Source organism: Arvicanthis niloticus, chromosome 9 (genome assembly GCF_011762505.2).
Source record: "Arvicanthis niloticus isolate mArvNil1 chromosome 9, mArvNil1.pat.X, whole genome shotgun sequence".
Taxonomy (NCBI): Eukaryota; Metazoa; Chordata; class Mammalia; order Rodentia; family Muridae; genus Arvicanthis; species Arvicanthis niloticus.
Window position 1 is genome coordinate 59,072,931 of NC_047666.1, and position 20,576 is coordinate 59,093,506.

Genomic DNA, 20,576 nt, shown 5'->3' on the forward strand with positions numbered 1-20,576 from the left:
TGCACCAGGCCAAAGGTTCACACATACTGGGATCTATGGCCCATGGAGCCTTGACACAGATAACCTGTACTGAGGGCCTGTGGTTGCCTGGAACAGCTTTGAGAGAGCAGCTGTGGAGACAGTTTACTGGCTTGGAATGTGGAGCCAATTTGAAGGGTGCAAGACAGGCCAGGCTGACCAGAGATGCAAACATTTCTGACCTTGCACAGTCTAGGGTTGGACTCTGGGTAGGGATGTGTCTCAGTGTGTAGACTGCTAGCCTAGTATGCATGAAGTTCAATGAAGTCTATCAGCATAGAAACTGGGTGTGGTATGCCTGTAACCCTAGCCTCCAGGGAAGGCAGGCAGGAAGAAGTTCAAGGTCACCCTTTGCTACCAAATTCAAGGACAACCTGTTCCAAAAAGTAAGGTCACTGGACTGGCTGGTTTTGTGTATCAGCTTGACCCAAACTGGAGTCATCAGAAAGGAAGGAGCCTCAGATGCCTCCAGTTGTAATGATCTCAGTTAGTGATCAACTGGGGAGGGATCAACCTAGCCTATTGTTGGTGGTGCTAACTCTTGGTTGGTGGTCCTGAGTTCTATAAGAAAGCAGGCTGAGCAAACCAAGTGAAGCAAGCCAGTAAGGAGCACCTCTCCACGGCCTCTGCATCAGCTCCTGCCTCCAGGTTCCAACCCTGTTTGATTTCCTGTCCTGACTTCCTTTGGTGTTGAACAGCAATGTATAAGTGCAAACTGAATAAACCCTTTCCTCCCCAACTTGCTTTTGGTCATGGTGTTTTGTTGCAGCAATAGACACCCTGACTAAGACAGTCAGAAAGATTCATCTGAAGGTGAAAAACATTCCATTCCTTATTTGAGCCTGAAAACGTGACACCAGTCATTAGCCTGGGGGATGTCAGATTTAGAGGTTCAGTGGGCTATCCCAATCTCTCTTTGATGCTCATAGTTGCTCTATGTGGCAGGTGCTAGCATCTACGTCCTCAGAGACCACTGAGGCATGGGGACATTGGGTGGCTATGTGGATGTCAGCCAGCTGTAGCACAAACAGAACAGAGATTTAAACCAGTGTCTCATTTTTCCTCTGCCATAGCAGGGTACCATCCTGCAGGTACCATCCTCCATTTGCCTGAGAAGAGGTGCCCTGAGCTGAGCCCTGAAGCTGTCACCCAGAAGGAAGAACACCAAGTCACAGACAGGCGCTAGGAGCTGGGCTGTGATGGGGTGACTGGTGTCTCATTTGCTCTGCTGGTTTCCCCCACAATGAGATAATCCCTCCATTACAGACACTAACTGGGGCCAGGCCCTGTTGACTGGGAGAACCGTATTTATTTCTACTCCTAGCTGTATTTCAAGGATGAGCCAATGAGAGAAAGTAGACACTTGCCAAACATCCTGTCCCAGTGGCCCCTGATAGAGTCAGGGAGAAATCTGGCTGGCCAGATATAGTCTGGTACACATGTTCACTCTCACATACATAGAGTGGACCGCCCTCTGTTTAGGATTGGTATGTCTTCATTTGAGAAACTCTGGGTGTCCTCAGAGGAGGGGAGCTGTGGGTCACAGCAGTGGTGTGTTGAGTCAGTTTGTGGACGTCATTTTTCAAAGGTTATGAACACAGCGCCCACTATGAAGCCCCATAGGTAGAGCTGACGATTAAGTGAGACAAATAAGTGAAGCACACACTTGTTTTTATTTTGTGTATTAATTGTATTAATTCCTCTGTGATGTTTTAACACATGTATTTAGCTCATATTGGCACAATGTTATTTTTATGTGAGTTTTAAGCACATCACACTTCTGCTTTAAATAGCTTGACCTCATTCTGGTCACTATACTGCTAAATAGAAATTTATTTCTGGCAATGAAAAAAAATTTAAGGCTGTTTTGCCATCTGCTGGACAAATGAGGAATAGCAAGGAATTTGTTAGGAATTTTCCAGGCCTCAGTCACATAGTGGTGCAGTGGCAGTTTCACTTTGTCTATGTAAATCTGTCTTTGCTGCTCTTCCAGTTCTGATTATTCTCTCCCTCCCTTCCTCCTCCTCCTCCTCCTCTTCCCCCCCCCCCCCCCCCCCCCCCCCCGCTACACACAAGGCAGAGGTTGACACTGAGTTGATGTAATTTTCGAGATCCGGTCTCTCACTGATCTCACTAGAGCTCACAGATTTGGCTATCTTGGGCAGACAACAAATCCTGGAGATCTTCCCGTTTCCACTTCCAATGCCAGGTTTTCGGTTTGTTTGTTTGTTTTTAATGTGGTCGTTTGAGAATCCAAACTCAGGTCCTCATACTCGTAACTGATTGTCAGGCGAGACGCCTACTGACCATCTCCCAATCCCCACTGTTCTGTTTTCTTCAAGGCACACTTTTAAGCCCAGTTTGAGGGGCAAGAGAGATGGCTCAGAGGGTAGTAGCACTTGCTGCTCTTCTAGAGGCTCCAAGTTTGAGTCTCAGCGCCCACATGGGGGATTCACCAGTTACAGATATAACACAGTCCTCCAGCCTCTGGAAGGCACCAGGCACGCACATGGCACATGGGTGGATGTGTAGTAAAATACTCATTCACATAAACAAAAACTCAGGTTGAGAAACAGATGAGCTGCTGTGTTTTGCAATCCTGTAATTATGTTATTACCGATGATCTTTATCATTTAATGTTCAACCGGAGGCAGAGATGACGGGACATTTCGGCAGCCTCAGTCTCTGCAACTCACATTCCAAGTGTCTCTGCTTTGTGTTTGCCACAGGAGAACAAATGCTGTCTGTGGAGGAAGAGGGTCTCCTCACAATGATGCAGAGACTATATTGATCCTGAATGGGAGGCTCCAAATACTGACTCCAAGAACAAGGGCCAATGCAGAGCAAAAAGGCCATGGTTTTTGTGTTCTGTTCTCGTCCTTGGACTTCCTGTTAGAAGATAAAGGCAAATGCACTTATTGTGCTGGTCTCTCCATGGTTCCCCATCTCCCTTCTCTTTCTCCTTAGTCTTTATCATCTAACAACACTGTTGCATGTATTCTACTTGCTTAAGTGTATGTATGTGTGTTTGTGTATGTATGTATGTATGTATGTGTATATGTGTGCATGTATGTATTGTTGGGGTCCAAGAGTCACTCTATGCCACACATATATCGATCTCACTCAGACAGGGATAGTTTATTGACCATTCACTCCAGGACAAAATGATCAGGGCCACAGACCAGACTCAGGAGCTGACTGTGACCATGAATGTTTCCCATGGCCAGTTTATAAAGGCAAAAACCACAATGAGCTCATGTGTAGGTGCAGGAAGTGCTGCCAGGTGGTCAGCTCTGACTCAAGTTTTTTGGCTGGCTAGATAGAACAATTCTAACTGACTTTTATTTTGATTGGTCCTAAGCGAAGCTTATGGTTCTGGAATTTCTTAAGATCAACAAACCTCAAAACATAACAGGGTAGATGGTCAGAGTGACCTGCTCTGTCTGAGTCATGGTATTTTTCTGTGTCAGTAACAATATAAAATGACTGGCAGGCATGGAACAAAATGGTTGCAGTTATACTGGGGGAGCAGGTTTCAATGTGTGTGTGTGTGTGTGTGTGTGTGTGTGTGTGTGTGTGTGTGTATATATATATATATATATATATACTTATATACTTATATACATACATACATACATACATACATTTTTGTGTTGTCCTGGCTGCTCTCTAATTCCTGGCCTTAAAATAATCTTCCTACATCAACCTTAGGACTGGCTGGATCTACAGGCATGTGTAATTGTTTGTTAATAAGCATTTGTTTACTTTTGTTGTTTGTTTCCTTCCATTACAATATAAGCTCACCAAGGCTTTGTCCTTAATTTCTGTGGGACCCCCAGGATCTAGGTCAGTGCCTGCAATCTACTAGCATCAGGAAGTATTTATGGGGCCAGTGAGAGGGCTTAGTGGGTAAAGGAGCTTAGCGCCAAGTCTAACCTGAGATTGGTCTCCAAGACAAAAGGAGGAAGGAGAGAATTGTCTGCTGTAGGCATCCTTTGACCTCCACATGTGTGCTGTGGCACCTCTGTGTAGGCACACAAACACATGTAGAAAAGTAAAAAATATGTATGAGATTTATTCATCTTACTTGATGTGTGTGACTGTTTTGCCTACATGTATGTGTATGTGCACCATGCACCCCAGGAGGCCAGGAAGAGGGCACTGGATCCCCCAGAACTAAAGTCACAGATGGTTGTGAGCTGCTATGTGGGTGTTGGGAATTGAACCCAGGTACTCTGCAAAAACAAATGCTGTTAACTGCTGAGCCATCTCTCCAATTCTCAGTGGGGAAAATTAAAAAAAAAAAAAAAAAAAAAAAAAAAAAATATATATATATATATATATATATATATATATATATATATATATATATAACAAGTGACATCCTGGCCTTTTCACCTAACAGGGTCACAGTACCAGGCTTTGACAGACTTGCCATTTCTGTCTCAGCTGTGTGAGGACCTTCTGCAGAGATTTAAAGGCTGCTGTGTCAGTGTTAGCAATAAAAGAAAGGCATGTCTGAGGTGAGCAGACTTGGCCTAGCTGTCTAACTCAGTCACTGAGGGAGCAGGGGAGTCTAGGGAAGCTTGGGAGACTTCAGAAGGTAGAGAACTGGACGAAGTCAAACCAAGAAGGCGGAGCATAAATGTAGAAGAGTTAGGAGATCCTGCCTGAAGCACACAGATAATTGGTGATTTATGAGTCTGAGTAAAATTATATAATAGGAAGCCTGTCCTGGTGGCGCAGGCCTTTAATCCCAGAACTAGGGAGGCAGATGCAGGCTGATCTTTGAGTTCGAGGCCAGCCTTGAGTTCCAGGAAAGCCAGGGCTACACAGAGAAGCCCTGTTTCAACAAACAAACAATACAAATATAACATAAAAATATACATATTTATATGTTCACACACACACACCAGCTCTTATGTTGGCCCAATACTGTATTGAAGAATTGCATGACACGTGCATAGTTTTGTTTTTATGACATCCTGATTTACATAAACAACGCAGGATCCGAGAGTTTATGTAACTCGTGTGTTGATCTGCTGAATACAAAGCACAGATCACAGTTCTACCGCCGCCCGGACACTCCTACCAAAATAGAAAAAAACAGTGTTTTCTTTGGTTTGACAATGTTCTTGTGACTTATTTATTGTGTGACCTACGTCACCTGTAAATAGAGTAATAGTTGTCCTTAACTCATAGAGATGAAAAAATAACAGACAGAAAGCGCTTTTACCTTCTGCTATACTTTATAGCAGCACCGAACTCATGAAGAGGAAATAGCCAGCTCCAGAGCTTTCTTTTTCTTCTTTCCTAAGTTCCCTTCTCAACGGACTCCTTTAGAGGTTAAAAATAATGGTGTAGGTAGCTCCACCTCCTTACTGGACTTTCTTCCGTCCGTCCTCTTCCGGTTAGCGAGGGAAAAATCGCATTTCACAGGACAAAGGCATTTTACTAATGGTTCTGCTTCCCCATCTTTTCCACCTCGAAGCTGGTGATCTGATGCGTTCTCTCTGGAAGATGACAGTCTCTGGGCGCCAGAGGGTCCCCGAAGCCTCACAGACCCAAGAGGCCAAGACTACAACTCCCAGAATCCTGAGCTCCAGGGCGCGCGCGTGCGTCGTAGTGGTGAAGTGTGTGGGGCGAAGGTGTTCCCGGGCGGGTCTTCTGTTGTCGCGCTCTCTACTCTGGGAGCTTTGGCGCTTTCAGCACAGGTCCAGGGGCAGGAGGAACTAGTGCTGGGCCTTCGGCACCTTCTTACGTTTTGAACAGGCCAGTCCCCGAAGGGTTAGGCTGTCGGTGAGCGCAGGCTGTGTCCGCGTCCAGCGCCTTCATGGTCCTTTCCTAGGAACAGACCTGGAGAGGCGTGGAGGGGAAGAGTGTGAAGCTTGCGGGTCATCTACCTGGCCCATTCCGGATTTCCAGGAAGCTCTGGAGGACCTGTCCTCCTGACGTGTGAGGAGACCTGCTCGGACCCAGGCTGGCTATGAAGAGCGACGCCTCGACTTCTGCAGTCCCTTTGAAAGGGCTCGTGGGCCCTCTTCGGAGCAGCGAGCCCGCGCTCGCCCTCCCGGCTGTGTCACCCGCGGTGCACCTTCTGGAAGAGGCGGCCGACCTGTTGGTGGTGCACCTGGACTTCCATGCCGCACTAGAGACGTGCGAACGAGCCTGGCAGAGCCTGGCGGAGGAGCCCGCGAGTGGCACGTACGTGCTGGGCTGTGTTCCATTCTGGATCCTTGTTGGGGAGGAACTCGGACTCAGAATTTCTGGCATTGCGAGATTGTGCCAACCTTACAACTTGCTTTCCCTAGGGGATCTATCCTCTTTGAGAGAGGCTGGTTGCACATCCTGCACTCGTGATACTGTACAATGAAGTCAAATCATGCAACAGTTTGGAGGGGCGCCACAGCCGTTGCCCACCTTTTCAGGCAGGAGGATGTCTATTAAGTGTTCAGTCGTGAGGAGGTTCAGTAAGCAGAAGGACTCCTTTGGGAACCCACCTCTTATTCATTACTGGCCTTGGCAGAATCTTGGAAAATGGGGGAATCAAGGCAGAAGCACATTGTTCTGGTCCTCTTCAAGGACTGGGTGAATTGCCTTTAGTTTGTTTTAGATGGCTCTTTCTAATGCATTGGCCTCATCTGGCAGCTGGGGGGCACCATTTCTCTGTGGAGTGTAAACCTTCCTCAGAGCTGTTTGAGGCCACAGGAGAGGAGGGAGTAGTCAGAACAGTCAAAGTTGACTGCAGAGAAGCAAACACTGGTGAGACTTGACTGTGGTTTTAGGGGGATGAAGGTTGCACATCGAATGTTGAGGGCTTTGCCTATGTCCATTGGATATAGTTTTATAGGTTTTTCTTCATTTTGAGACAGGGTTTCTCTGTGTAGCCCTGACCCGTAACTCACTATGTAGACCAGGCTGGATTCGAACTCAGAGATTCAACTGCCTCTGCCTCTCAAGTGCTGGGATTAGAGGCGTGCGCCACCACTGTCTGGCTGGACATAGATAGTTCTAAAAGACCAGTTAAGTTCCTATATGAGCACGTAGCCAGAAGCCTCACCCCAAGCCCATTTCTCAGTCAGCACACTCTCAACTCCTACTCTCCGCCAGTGTGTGCTCGCTTGCTGCATGCTCGCGGTGTGCTATTCCTGCATGCTTACCTTTCCGTTGTTCAGTTTTTATTCCACTCGGATGCAGAGATGTGTGCTGGGCAGTAGCTCTAAAAGGTTTCCTCTAAAAAGGTTCCAGAACTTAACTCCGGGGTGGAAGGGCAGCCCAAGAGACTAGTGGTGTGGTCTGGGCCAATAAGTAACAGAAAAGGTAAAGGTAGTGCCCTCTGAATTGGATATTGGCTTCGGACATTGGCTTCCTTTCCCAGTGTGGAAGATGGTGTGGAGAGAAGGGAAACACATCTGAACCTGACTTTTGTTTTCTGTTGTCAGTGTTGTGGAGGTGAAATGCTCCCTGTGTGTTGTGGGGATCCAGGCTCTGGCAGAAATGGATCGATGGAGAGAAGCCCTGTCCTGGGTCCTTCAGTATTACCAGGTTCCTGAGAAGCTGCCTCCCAAGGTCCTGGAGCTGTGGTAGGTCCTTGTGCTAGAGCTGGATCAGGGTGGGATTGGGGTCCTCATGAGTCGGGGTCTCCTGACTCCTTTGTTCTCATTCCCAGTCAGTTCTCCTCAAATTCGGATCTCCTTACCTTGTTCAGACCTTACACCATGGCAACTAACTATGAGAAGTTGGCATTTGGGAGTAGGCTAGAAGAAAGAGTGTACACACAAGATAGTGGTGAAGCAGGCTGGCAGGAGGACAGAGCCAATCACACTTCCTGATGCCTCCTGGGGATCTCTAATTCTTAAAAAAAATTATGTGTATGTGGGTATGAGTATAAATGGTATGTGTGTGGTATATGTGTACATGTGGGTACACCTGCATGTGTGCGTGGAGATCAGAGAAGGGCACTTGGAGTCCTCTGTCACCCTCTGCTTTATTCCTTCGAAGCAGGGTCTCTTCCCTGAACCTCACGTTCCTTCTTAGCTAGGCTGATAGCTAGCAAGTGCCAGTGATCCTCCTGGCTCTTCCCCTCAATGCTGGGATTACAGGGGTGGGTGGAGCCACATCCAAATTGTAATGTGGCTGCCAGGGTCTCAACTCTGGGCCTCAGGCTTGCATAGCAAATATTTTACATTTTGTTTTATTATGTGTGAGGGTGTTTGGCCTGAGTGTTTGTCTGTACTGCATGCACTGTATGTCTGCACTACATGTGTGTCTGGTGCCCACAGAGGCCAGAATAAGGCATTGGATTCCCTGGAATTGTGGTTGCAGACAGTTGTGAGCCTTCATTTGGGTGCTGAGAATCAAACCTGGGTGCTCAGGAGGAATAACCACTGCTCTTAACTTCTGAGCATCTCTCCAGCCCTCAGTCTCTAATTCTTAAAAAAAAAAAAAAAAAGTTATTGTTTTTAAAAGTTATTAGTGTGTGCACAGGAGTGCCGGTGCCCTTGGAGACCAGAAGATGGTTTCAGATACCCAGAGCTGGAGTTGCAGGTGGTTTCGAGCTGCCCGGTATCATTGCTGTGAATAAAACTCCAGTCCTTTGCAAGAGCAGGGCTCATTCTTAATCACTGTCTCCTACCCCTGTCTCTAATTCTTATTATTCTTAAGATTTATTTATATATATGAGTACATTGTCACTCCAGAAGAGAGCATCAGATCCCATTACAGATGGTCATGAGCCATTATGTGGTTGTTGGGAATTGAACTCAGGACCTTTGGAAGGGCAGTCAGTATTCTTAACGACTCTCCAGCCTCTGGTCTCTAACTCTTAACAGTGTTCATGCCCCACAGGGACAGGCTGGAGGACCTGGGAGGGTAGGATTATAGACATTTGTAGTTTTGAAGATAAGCCCCTAGAGATCACTGACTCTTCTTTTTGGGGACTGTGTTGTTTGGGGACACAGCATCCTTTTATACAGCAAAATGAAAGAGCCAGGAGCTGTGCTGGATGTGGCCAATGCCTGGCTCCAAGACCCAGATAACCAGGGCCTTCCTGAGTATGGAGCACTGGCCCAACTCCACCTGCTCCGGCTGCTGCTACCCTCGGGTCGCTTGTCAGAGGCTGAGGAGCTGGCAGTGGGCTCTGCGGCCTTCAGCGAGAAGCAGAGGGTAGAAGTGCTCCAGACCATCCACACAGCAAGACAACAGCACATGCAGGAGCACTCGAACTCCCAGGAGCCCCAGAAGCTGAGCCAGGAAGGTAGGACATCGGGCTTTGTGGCCTCTGCAAAGTGGTCCAGTGGCATCCCCTGTACATTTCTGAGTTTCTTAAGCTTAGGAACGTAAGGCTAACTCTGTGTTGTATACAAACCAAGCAAGACTCTGAAGTTGGAGCCCAAGGAGAGTCTCACATGGGGAGGTGGTGCGGGTCTCCTGACCCTGACTTGTCTCTTGAAAAGTCGCTTTCCTTTGGGGTCTGATCAGACATCATCTCCTTGGGATCCTCTCGCTAGATTTTTTGCTTCCATTACGCTGGCGTGGAGCTGTTACCCCTCCTTCAAACACTCGCCCTAATACACACGTAACTTAACTCTGTAACTTACGAAATCAAGATGTCTTTCTTCAGCTGTAAGTCTTTGGGCTCGGCCTCCCATCTGCCTTCACTGATCTAGAGCTTTTGAGTGTTTTGTTTTCTCAGCTGAGGCCTGCCTTGTTCTTTAGCATACAGTCGTGCTACCCACTGGCTTCTGGTACCATCCTTACAAGGCCTTGGAGCAGACTTGGGAGTGGGGTTGTTCTGTTGCAGGAACTTTAAAGGCCCTTGGCCCAGACCATCCTTCCTGCTCAGGCCTTTCAGTCCCTCTCACCTCAGTCTGTGTGTGAAGACTTCCAGGGCTAGAAAATCACCTGTCTCCTGAAGCAGGGCTTTCTGATTTTTAAAACAAGATAAATTTTATTTTAAATTATGTCTGTGCATTTGACTGTGTGTGGATATATGCATGTGAGTGTAGGTACCCATGAAGGCTAGAGGCATCAGATCCTTCTGGAGCAGAAGTTACAGGCAGTTGTGAGAACCACAGTGTGGGTTCCAGGAAGTGAACATATAATGTGTGTGTGTGTGTGTGTGTGTGTGTGTGTGAGCTTGATTATAAAAAAGAGGGTGCATCCCTTTTATTTGCTATGATATCACTTTATTGTGTGGTGGAATAAACAAAAATTTAGATATGGCAAAAATGGATGCAAATTAAAAAACGAAACCAAGACACAGAAATTAATTAGGTTGAAAGACTGTACAATTCAGTGAATTTCTGTGCAGTTTGAATAGCCATTTGGAAGAGAAGCCGTGGAGTTTCACACTGGAATTATACTTTTATATCAAATACACTTTTATGTGCTTGTCTACCACCAGAAACAAAATAACCATTTCAGAGCAGAACTAGAAGAACAATTAGCTGTATCCCTCTTTCAGTACCTTCTGTCTTTGGATAGCTTAGGGATCATTAAGCCTTCTTTTTAAAATTTACAGGAGATCCTATTATTTTAATCAGGAAACTATAATCATGTTCTCCAAAGTCTATCTCCAAGTCTGTCCTGCTGGGATAGAGTCACTTCTTTGTTAGCAGGTTGTGGTTTTGGGGGGTGTGCAGGCCCACCACCATTGTCTTAGGTAGGTTTTATTGCTGTGATAAAACACCGTGACTAAAAGCGACTTGAGGAAAGAGTTTCTTTCATCCTACATTCTACAGCACAGTGCATCACTAAAGGTGACAGGGCAGGAGCTGACGCAGAGACCATGGAGGGGTGCTGCTTACTGCTTACTCCATAGGACTTGCTCAGCCTGCTTTCTTATACAGCTCAGGACCTGAGCCCAGGGATGGTACTGTCCCCCACCCCTCCCCCATGGGATAGCCTCAGCCACATCAATAATTAATCAAGAAAATGTCCCACAGGCTTACCCATGGGCAATCTGGTAGGGGCATTTTCTCAGTAGAGGTTCTCTCTCCCCAAACAGTTCTAGACATGAGAATGAGCACAACCATAACCTGTGTTGCAAGTCCAGGTGGTCCTGTCAGGATGGGCATCACTTGGTTTTGGATTGCTGGGATTCATGGTCTCATTCAGAATCCCAGTCTTGAGTTCTCTACTGCATATATTAAAGGCCCTCCATTTCTCCATGTTAATGTGTCACAAGTAAGGCTCTGACTTAGTTTACACAAGTCAGTTTGTAATATGAAGAGTGCTTACACAGATGCATAGGTCTTGTATGCACTGACTGCATCTTCATACAGCCTGTTCTTAAACCATCTTGGATAGCTGTGGACCTACCAGGTCACAAAGCTCCATATAGCTCAGTGGTAGATAGAATACATGCCAAGCAGCTACAAGGTCATGGGATCCATCCTCAGCACTACAAAAGCCAAATCAAACCAACCCCCTAAGCAAACGATGCCTTTTTTTTTTTTTTTTTAAGATTTCAGTATTTTTTTTCTTTGGAACTATTTAATGAGCGGTACAAGGAATTCATTCTCATTCAGTTTGGATTAACTCTTCAGATCTGATTTGCCTGACTCACTCTGCGATGATGCTCTGTCCCCTGACCAGGTTCGTTCTCCCGTAAGTTGCTGTCACTGCTGATTCTGCTTCGGCGGCTTTGGGGCTCTGCGGTGAGCCATCTCCTCTCCCTACCCTTCAGAAAGGGCCTTCTGGCTGCCTTGATCCTCTGTCTCTTGGTTCTACGATTTGACCCAGGTGAGTAAAGGGTGTGACATCAAGGTCTGTGAGAGCAGGTGCTGCCTAGGAGGGAGCCACCTCCTGTGACACTGAGCCTCCTCCACAAAGAACAAGAGTCTACCTCACCTGGAGGAGAGACCAGGCCTAGAACCTAGGAGAGCAGCTGGAGAACATTTCCCTGCTGCCCTGCATGCTGATGGACTCACCTAGGCCCTGCTTCATCCAGGGGCGACCTCTAGTCAGAACGCAACATAAAGAAACTTCCTCACGGTAACACCTAAAGTAGAGTGTGTTGATCCAAGTGTCTCCTAGCTAGTGTGGCCCTGAAATTGTAAGTGAAAGTCTAAAGCATTTTAGAAGATGTGGGAAAATAATTTGAAACAGCTAAATGATATTCTGGTTTATAGAATTTTTCCTGACTGATATGTGTTGGGTCTTTGGGTGATTTAATCTTTTCTGCCTCACTGTGAAGTAGGGGTGAGACTTGTGAAAACACCTGTGTAGTGGTCCCTCAGATACACAGACACTGGGCCACAGTTAGGTGACTGACTGCTGTTTGAGAAACACCCTCTCCCACTTAAAAAAAAAAGACAAGTCTTGCTGTATAGTGCAAAATGGCACCAAAGCTTTTGTCTCTGCCTCCTAAATGCTGGGCTTGGGAGCGTGCATCACCAAGCCAGGCTTCTGCTTTACCGTCTGTGGGTTGACAAGTAGTCTTTACTTTTCTCAAGAATTTAGACAGATAGGATTATGCAACTTTCAAAACCAAGGAGAAATGAAAAACCTTTCATTTTCTTTCACTATTGGTTGAGAAATCAAATAACCAAAGTGACTAGACCAGAGTCACACTGTCTGCCTGTTTTTAAAGCTGCCACCTTTAACTGTAGGTTCCTGTTTTCCTCACTTCCCTGTCCTTTGTTAGATTCTGAGCAGGAATGTCCTCTCTCGACAGCCCTGTAGGTTATACAGGAAAATCACCAACAGCTTCCAGAAACTGTACCGAACTGACACACCTAACGTGGGGAAGCGCATTCTCAGAGCTGGAAAACCACTTCTGAAAAAGTGAAGTTTTGTTTGAGTGATTTCTCATCTGTCCTTGACTCTCGACTTTGCATATTTAATAAGAATTTAGAAGTTCCTTATGACTTCCCCTAAACCCTGATCTCCTAAATGGTGACTAAGAAGGCCATTCAAACTTGGGTGTGTACACATGTGCAGCTCAGCTTCCTCAGGAGAGGAGGACCTTTGAGGGGTGCCGGGGATAGGGGCAGGTGGGGGAGTGTGTGTGCAAATAGAACTTGGGAGAAAGAAGGTCAGTTACTTTAAAGAAAAATAACATGTATGGAGGGCTGGGGGTTAGGGTTAGGCAGCATATGGCATACGTACATATACGAAGGACTGGGTTTCATCCCCAGCCTTAAAGTGTGTGTGTGTGTGCAAGTGTGTGGTATGTGTGTGGTGTGTGTGTGAGCGTGTGTGAGCGTGTATGAGCTTATGTGTGGTATGTGTGTGTGTGTGGTATGTGTGAGCATGTGAGCATGTGTGTGTGGTGTGTGTGTGGTGTGTGTGAGCATGTGTGAGTGTGAGTGTGTGTGTGTGGTGCGTGTGTGGTGTGTGTGGTGTGTGTGAGAGTGTGTGTGGTGTGTGTGAGCATGTGTGTGTGCATCTGTGGTGTGTGAGCATATGTGCATATGTGAGTGTGTGTGTGAGCGTGTGTGAGCGTATGTGTGTGGTGTGTGTGGTGTATGTGTGGTGTGTGTGTGTGGTATATGTGTGTGTGTGTATGAGCGTGTGTGTGGTGTGTGTGTGAGCGTGTGTGAGCATATGTATGTGTGGTGTGTGTGTGTGCATGTGTGTGGTGTGTGTGTGAGCGTGTGTGAGCGTATGTGTGTGGTGTGTGTGAGCGTATGTGTGGTGTGTGTGTGAGAGAGAGCATGTGTGAGCATGTGTGTGAGCATGTGTGTGTGTGTGGTATATGTGTGTGTGGTGTGTGTGTGCGTGTGTGTGGTATGTGTGTGGTGTGTGTGTGAGCATGTGTGAGCATGTGTGTGAGCATGTGTGTGTGTGGTATATGTGTGTGCGTACGTGCACAGATGTTTACATGCTTGGATGCTAGAGGTTGATGTTGGCTCCTCCACATGATGATGACGACAGTGATGACGATGACGCAGGATTAAGTTGAGGGCCTCGTACCTTAGGAGTGACTGCCATCACCCAGCCCCAGCCTCTACTGTAGTTTTTGAGAGAGTCTCTTCACTGAACCTGGAGCTTGCCATGGGGTTACAGGCTTGTGCTACCCTCATGCCTGGCTTTCAAATGAGTGTTTGGGATTCAAACTTAGGTCTTCACACTTGTTTGGCAAGTACTTTACCTACTGAGCCATCTCCTTAGCCCTAAACCCTGCTTCCCCCCATTTAGAGGGGCAGGTCCTTGGGTGTCTCATGGCCTTGCCAGGCTGGCCTCAACCTCTAGTCCCAGCTGAAGCTCCTGTCCCAGCTTTCTAAGATGCTGGGGCATTTTTCTGCTTAAGAAAGAAATATGTATTCCTTATTTTGGAGGCCAGGGATGAGCTCAGATACCATGCTTGCCTGGTGTGTACTAAGGCCTGGGGTCAGTCCCCAGCACCACATAGCACTTGGTGTGGTGGCTCACACCTGTAGTCCCAGCATTAAGAGATGAAAGCAGAAGGTTCAGCTCAGTCATTCTTGCCTCTATAAGTTCCAGGCCAGCCTGGGCTACAGGAGACCCTGTCTCAAACAAAGTAAAACAACCTTCCTATATCAAATCAAAACAAAGATAGAAATATATATTTCCTGTGTTTGTTTTTTAAGTCTGTAATCCAAACAAAGAAAGGAAACCAATGGTAGAGTTTTCTTTATTTTCAGTGTAGTTAATTTGTGGTCAAATTGTTGCAAGGCTTGGAACTGAAAAGCATAGGAAGGCACAAGTGTAGTGAAATCTTCCATCTGGCTCTCCCAGCGGCAGCCGCTGCTGCCAGTGTTATTAGTTATCTCTCTCAGGAAGTAGAGGTGGGGCTTAATCAACATTTGTTTCAGACTTAAAAAATATGTGCATGTCTGCATGTGTATCTGTGTACCCCATAGTGCTGGGTTTTCTCGGAAGCCAGAAGTGTTGGATCCCCTGGAACTTGAGTTAATGGTTATGAGCCTCCAATGTGGGTGCTGGGAACTGAACCCAGGTCTTTGCAAGAGCAGCGAAGTGCCCTAAACTACTGAGCTAGCATTCCAGTTCCAATTTAAAAAAAATTAATATAGGCCTAAGCATGGGAATTAAGAAAGAGGCATTTGGAAGAAAGCAAGACACACCTGAGACACACCCAAGACACTGGAAGCAGTGTAGGCTTCTCTGAGAGTCACCAGTGTCTGTGTAAATATCAGAAAGATAAAGATGTAATAAATCTGGATGTTTTTTCTAGAATATTTAAAGTTATTGTAATTCAAGTGGAGAAAATGTCTCAGAGAAAGAAATTCCTTGTTGCTGAGGAGACTGCAAATGGCAGGAGGCCGGGATGTGTTTTCTAGCTACTATGGAGGGGCTGAGGGAAGAACACTTAATGATAGTCTCTCCCTTCCCCACAGCAGCTCCTTCCTCGCTGCCCTTCCTCTACCAGCTGACCCAGCTCTTCCGCCGGATCCAGAAGGCCACACTTTCTCGGCTCTACCCACTCGCTGCCATCCATGACTGAGTGGTCCTATCTGGTTGCCTCTGTCTCTTACAGTCCACGTCTACAGAAGCAGGAAAGTTGAGCCCAGTGGCTGGTTCTCAGATGGCACCGTGGGAGTGGGCCCATTCGTTCTAGAAACAGGGACCAAGGCAGGTGAGCCATGGCTTGCTGCCTTTGAACCCTTCCTTTGGTATCCCACTGTGGCTGGCCTCAAAGGGAATGTGAGAACAGTGGAGCCCGAGGCCCAGTACACAGAGCACGGAGTCGGGCTGCCCAGACCACTGCAACAGCTCCTTGAAAAGGAGGGGCTTAAGGAACAGGAGACATTCTGGTTTCTTGACAAAGGCAGAGGGTGACTTTTCAGATCAGGTGCCGAGGGAGTTGGGAGTTACAGACCTGTAACTGTAATGGCCGTTGGCCATTTACCTCTGAAAACTGCTGCACAACTCAGTATTTGAATTTGAGTAAAACCAGAGGTCCCTCCTCTCCTGCACCCCTCCCCATATCCCTCCTCCATGCTCCTCCCACAGATGCTGGAATCAGCCCACCGTCTCCTCCCATTGGTCGCAGTGGGGCCAAGAGGCTTTCTGCTAGAGGCATTTTGCTGTCCAGACAGGATGTGGCTTCTGACCTACCCAGGTGGCCACTGGGAGCCAAGTGAGCCTGCCTGACCTTATCTCTGGGGAATGTGATCTTTCTTGGTGCCGCTGTGTCTTAGCTCAGTTTTCCAGCATGCCAGGGGCCAAGCGCTGCTCTCTGGGACCCAGTGTCTTACCAGTGTACCCCACCTTCTCTTGACCTGTCCAGCCAATTGTGCCTCACCACTGTCTCTCCTTGGTCCTTTCTCTGGGTCCTATTCGCGGTCCATTGTTTGAGTAATGCCCATGTTTCTCTGCTCATGTGGTGTAAAAGTAGGCCAGGCTCAGGGCTGAGAGCTGAAAATGGAACTGGGTAATCAGGTGAGCTGTAAGATCCGTAGGGGCTGGGCCGAGGGGGCTGGGGGGAGGGGAAGGGGCGGGGCAAAGGGACAACCCCAGGGAGGAGGTACTGCACACACCTCAGCATTTCTGTGTGTGAAAATACAGAATCCTCTGGTGCCGCCAGGATGGAGTCCCTCAGCGGACCACCTACACCTGATCTCTGACACTGGATGGCTAGAGAGTGCAGAGGGTTTGCTAGCCTTTTGTTGCTTCTTCTTTTTTTTTTTTTTTTTAAGGAATTGTGAGTCAACAGCTTTCCTCTAGAAGAGGAAACTTCACAGACTCTTAGAATTTTCCATCTAAATCTTGGCAACTTGGGAACTAGAACCATCTTTTTTTTTTTTTTTTTTTTTTTTTTTTTTTTTTTTCCCCCAGACAGGGTTTCTCTGTGTAGTCCTGGCTGTCCTGGAACTCACTCTGTAGACCAGGCTGGCCTCGAACTCAGAAATCCGCCTGCCTCTGCCTCCCAAGTGCTGGGATTTAAGGCGTGCACCACCACCGCCCGGCTGAACCATCATTTTTTGCATGACTTTTAAATAGACCCTAGATCACTGGGGAGAGAAGGAGTCAGGAAGGGTTGAAATCCCCTGACCTTGATTCTTTCACTGCTGTTGCCCAACTTGGCCCAGACGGCCTGGGCTCCAGTGCTGAACTCCACCCTCCCGCCTCTTGAGTATCTGTGACTCACACACCTTATGATAATGGTTTTGAAATGAGGATCTGCACACTCACTGCCCCAGAAGAAACTCCTTAATGGCTTCCATGGCCCACAGGATACAAATCCAGATTCTTTTTAATGGAAACGTAGGTCCAGCAGGTTTGACTGACAGCTCCTTTGCTGTGTTGCCCTAGTCTCCAAGCAGGCTGCACTCTAGCTGCCTGGTCCTCCTCAGGCCTCCTTGTCATGGTTTAGCTGGAACTGCTGGAGGGTCTTGTAGCAGCTCTGCTGCAGATCCTTGGCTTTCCAGGCTCGCGCAAGGGTTACCTAGCATTCTTTGCTTCCCAGCCCCTGTCTCCTGCTCCTCCTGCAGTAGGGCATGGTGGTGGCGGGACTGTCTGCCATGCTGTAAGCCCTGTGAAGCTGCAGACTGCCTGCCAGTGCTGTAAGCTCCATGAGGCTGCAGAGCAGGGCTGGCAGTGTTTGAGTCGGGCTCGCATTCCTGTGTGGGTGACTGTGGGCCAGGGCTCAGCTTTCTTGTCTGTAAGTCGGTCCTCTTCTCACAGGGCCTCTTCCACAAGTAAACAGGCACTTAGGACTCTTGGCACTTTCTTCGGCCCTGAGGAAGAGGTCTTGTGGGCAGTGACTGTTCCCAGGCCCAGCTGAGCGTGGGTGGGTACTTAGGGGTGAGTGGACGGATGGAAGAGGGCATGCGCTTCTGGTGCGTGTGCTGTCCTGTCCTGTGAACTGCCTGTACAGACTGGCCTGTCTTTCTGCTCTCTCCTGCCGCTCCTCACAGTTGTGTTGTCTGTGCCCTAACCACCTGCCTGTTAGGTGAGAAACCCGAACTGCTGCTGTTACCTTCACCTTTCCAAGGATGTGGGCTGGTCCTCTGCTCTGGGTTTAAAGAGGTCAGAGTGAAGGGAGGGACTTCTTGGTAGACAAGCACTAGCCGTCAGCCAATGGTAGGTTTTGAGCATTTGAACTGTGGCTCATCCATGTGGACACGTGCTGTAATTGTGAAACATACACACTGGATTTCAAAGACCAAGTACTAAAAAATAAAAATAAAATAAAAAAATGGAAATACAAAGATTTTTATATTGACTATATGTTGAAATGATAATATTTTGGATATGTTGGGTTAAATAAAATCGATTAAACTAACTTCAGCTGTTTCTGCTTTCTGTAGTGAGGCTTCTAGAATTTTTAAAATGTCTTATGCTGCTTGCATTTAGATAGTGCCATTTAAGACACTACACATACTGGCTAGTCTCAGAGGGGGATCAGTGTCCACAAAGAGCAGTGCATGCTGGGATTGGGAGATGTTGGGTCTAGAGAGTCTCAATTGCAGATGGTATCTTTCAGCCACCTTCTTTTTCAGTTAACGAAACTGAGACTCAGAAAGGTGAAACCATTTGTCCTAAGTCACACCCTGAATAAGACTCAGGCCTCCTGACCATCCAGTGTTCTGTCACCCCTGCTCCATCCCCCAGTCTTCTCTGTCATTCTCTAGCCGGAGTTCATTGTTAATAGGCAGACGTATCAGGGAATACCGGATAGAATTGATCAGCTCTCGGGTGTCTGCAGTGTGTGACGTGGAACAGACATTCTAACTTATGGAGTGCCCAGTACAGCAGGAGCAGCTGTCCTGTGGTTAGACAGGAGGCTGGGCTGGTGTGGGTGACGGAGACCAGGTGGAGGCGGGCAGGAAGCAGGATAGGCAGCACCTGAAGGAGATATGAAGTTCTAAGAAGATGTGATGTGTAACATTCCCTGCCCTTTGCACATATGCATACAAAGACCATTAATAGAGCTTTACACATACAGAACAATGCCTAATGTGTAGAAGGGTCATCATGGGACACAAAGCCTGCCTCTTGCCTTCATTCCCATGCCCCATTTTCTGCCCCAGGGCAACTGCTGCTGAGTCCTCAGATGTGTTCACCCCTCTTTCAAGTTTTCCTTTCTCTTATACAATGAAAGTCCACTGCTTTACACACCCTTGCCAGATAAAACAAAGGAAAACCAAAACCAACTTCACTGTTCAGGGTGACTTTGCTCCCTGTGCACACAGGTAGACCTGCTCCATTTTTTCATAGTTGTATGACAAGATCACTTTCTCTTTTAAAAACAAAAACAGGCCCTGGGAATATGGCTCAGTGGTTAAGGTCACTTGTTACATGGCAGAGGGCTTCCGTGTGCTTCTGGGCATCCACATGCTGGCTCAGCCATCTGCATCTCAAGTTCCAGGGGATCTGGCCTCCTCGGGTATCAGACACATAGTGGTCTATGAGAACAGCGTATAGGGAAGGGTCAGCCTGACTTTCTGTTCTTCGGAAAGGCTGCAGGATCAGTGGACTTTGACCTCCTAGTGTGGTGAGTTTACCTCTGCCTTAGTCAGGCAAGCTGCTGCTTCTTGACCCTGCCTGATCTTACCTGCTCATTGGAAGTTAACTGAGAAATGCTTAAATGTAGGCAGGCCCCTATGTTTTTCTCCCTCCGTGTTTTGCTTCCCTTCGTTGGTACTTTGAATTAGAAGTTAAATGCAATGAGCACGATGCCTTGAGAAGTTTAGTGATCCCTGCCCTGGATTAAGTAGATCCAGATGTTGTTAGTTAGCTTCTGGGCCTTTCAATATGACACATGCTCAGCTCTTTTATGGTGCTGAGGGTAATTCAGGCTCTCAAGTCTGCTAAGCATAACCTCTTCTCCTCAGCTATCATTTTCCCTGTCTCAAAGCATTGCTTCAACCTGTCTGCCTATCTGAGGTCTTGCTTTTCACAACCCCAGTTGCCTCTGGTTAACCTTGGAGGGTACCACACAATACAGTCAGGTTCAGAGAGAGAGAAAGAGAGGGAGCAAGAGAGAAGAGCATGCCTATCATTATAGTGATTATTCTGTATGATTATCAAGTATGTGATTAATTTCATACTGTATCCAACTTATAAACTTAATATTTTATTTAACCGTTATGTATGTGTACAGACATGGCACAGAATCTGTGGAGGTCAGAGGAAGACAACCGTGGGAGTTGGTTCTTTCCCTTCACCATGTGGGTCAGCTCAGGTCTTCAGGCTTGGCAGTCACCTTTACCTCCTGAGCCATCTTGCTGGCCCCCAATTTATTATCTTTATGATATATATGTCTATGATAAATATAGTAAGGAATACACACACACACACACACACACACACACACACACATTAGGATTTGCCATTATCCTCAGTCTCAGGCATCCACTAGGGAGGAAAGGGAGGAGTTTCATGTCTTTGGGTGTGTGTGTGTGTGTGTGTGTGTATGTATATGTATGTATATGTGTGTATGTGTATGTATGTGTGTATGTATATGCATGTATGTGTGTGTATGTATGTATATATGTGTATATATTTGTATGTATATGTATTTGTGTGTATGTATGTATGTGTATGTATTTGTATGTATATGTGTGTGTGTGTGTAGCACGATGATCCTCCTAATCTAGCTTGCCTCAAACTGAACTCATCAC

General features: G+C 47.1%; 1 protein-coding gene and 1 long non-coding RNA gene across 6 annotated transcripts; one reads left to right on the top strand and one right to left on the bottom strand.

Annotated features, from left to right (window-relative positions):
* Positions 1-1,672: 1,672 nt before the first annotated feature.
* LOC143443520 (uncharacterized) lies at positions 1,673-5,586 on the bottom strand. The gene is made up of 2 exons (XR_013112598.1): positions 5,255-5,586; positions 1,673-2,907 (listed from the first exon to the last, which is right to left on the bottom strand). It is a non-coding gene; the product is annotated as an uncharacterized LOC143443520 (long non-coding RNA).
* Positions 5,587-5,642: 56 nt separating this feature from the next.
* On the top strand, positions 5,643-16,419 carry Pex26 (peroxisomal biogenesis factor 26). Of its 5 annotated transcripts, XM_076940497.1 has the most exons (6): positions 5,643-6,222; positions 7,461-7,601; positions 8,979-9,274; positions 11,617-11,763; positions 15,485-15,583; positions 15,961-16,419. In XM_076940497.1, exons 1-6 carry the CDS (start codon positions 6,005-6,007, stop codon positions 16,089-16,091), a joined length of 1,032 nt encoding a protein of 343 aa, XP_076796612.1. In that variant the 5' UTR covers positions 5,643-6,004; the 3' UTR covers positions 16,092-16,419. The 5 variants fall into 5 exon arrangements, with proteins under 5 accessions (XP_076796612.1, XP_076796610.1, XP_034368318.1 ...); XM_076940495.1 differs by having other exon boundaries at positions 5,646-6,222; positions 15,485-16,419; XM_034512427.2 differs by lacking the exon at positions 15,961-16,419 and having other exon boundaries at positions 5,651-6,222; positions 15,348-15,633.
* The last annotated feature ends 4,157 nt before the right edge of the window (positions 16,420-20,576 follow it).

What these genes read in the sequence shown, in the direction of transcription:
- Pex26 (XM_076940495.1), top strand. Translation starts at nt 6,005, where the DNA reads ATGAAGAGCGACGCCTCGACTTCTGCAGTCCCTTTGAAAGGGCTCGTG. An exon ending in CCCAAGGTCCTGGAGCTGTG is followed by an intron (nt 7,602 to 8,978) that starts GTAGGTCCTTGT and finishes TTGGGGACACAG; the next exon opens with CATCCTTTTATACAGCAAAA. An exon ending in GGTTCTACGATTTGACCCAG is followed by an intron (nt 11,764 to 15,484) that starts GTGAGTAAAGGG and finishes TGTCTCTTACAG; the next exon opens with TCCACGTCTACAGAAGCAGG.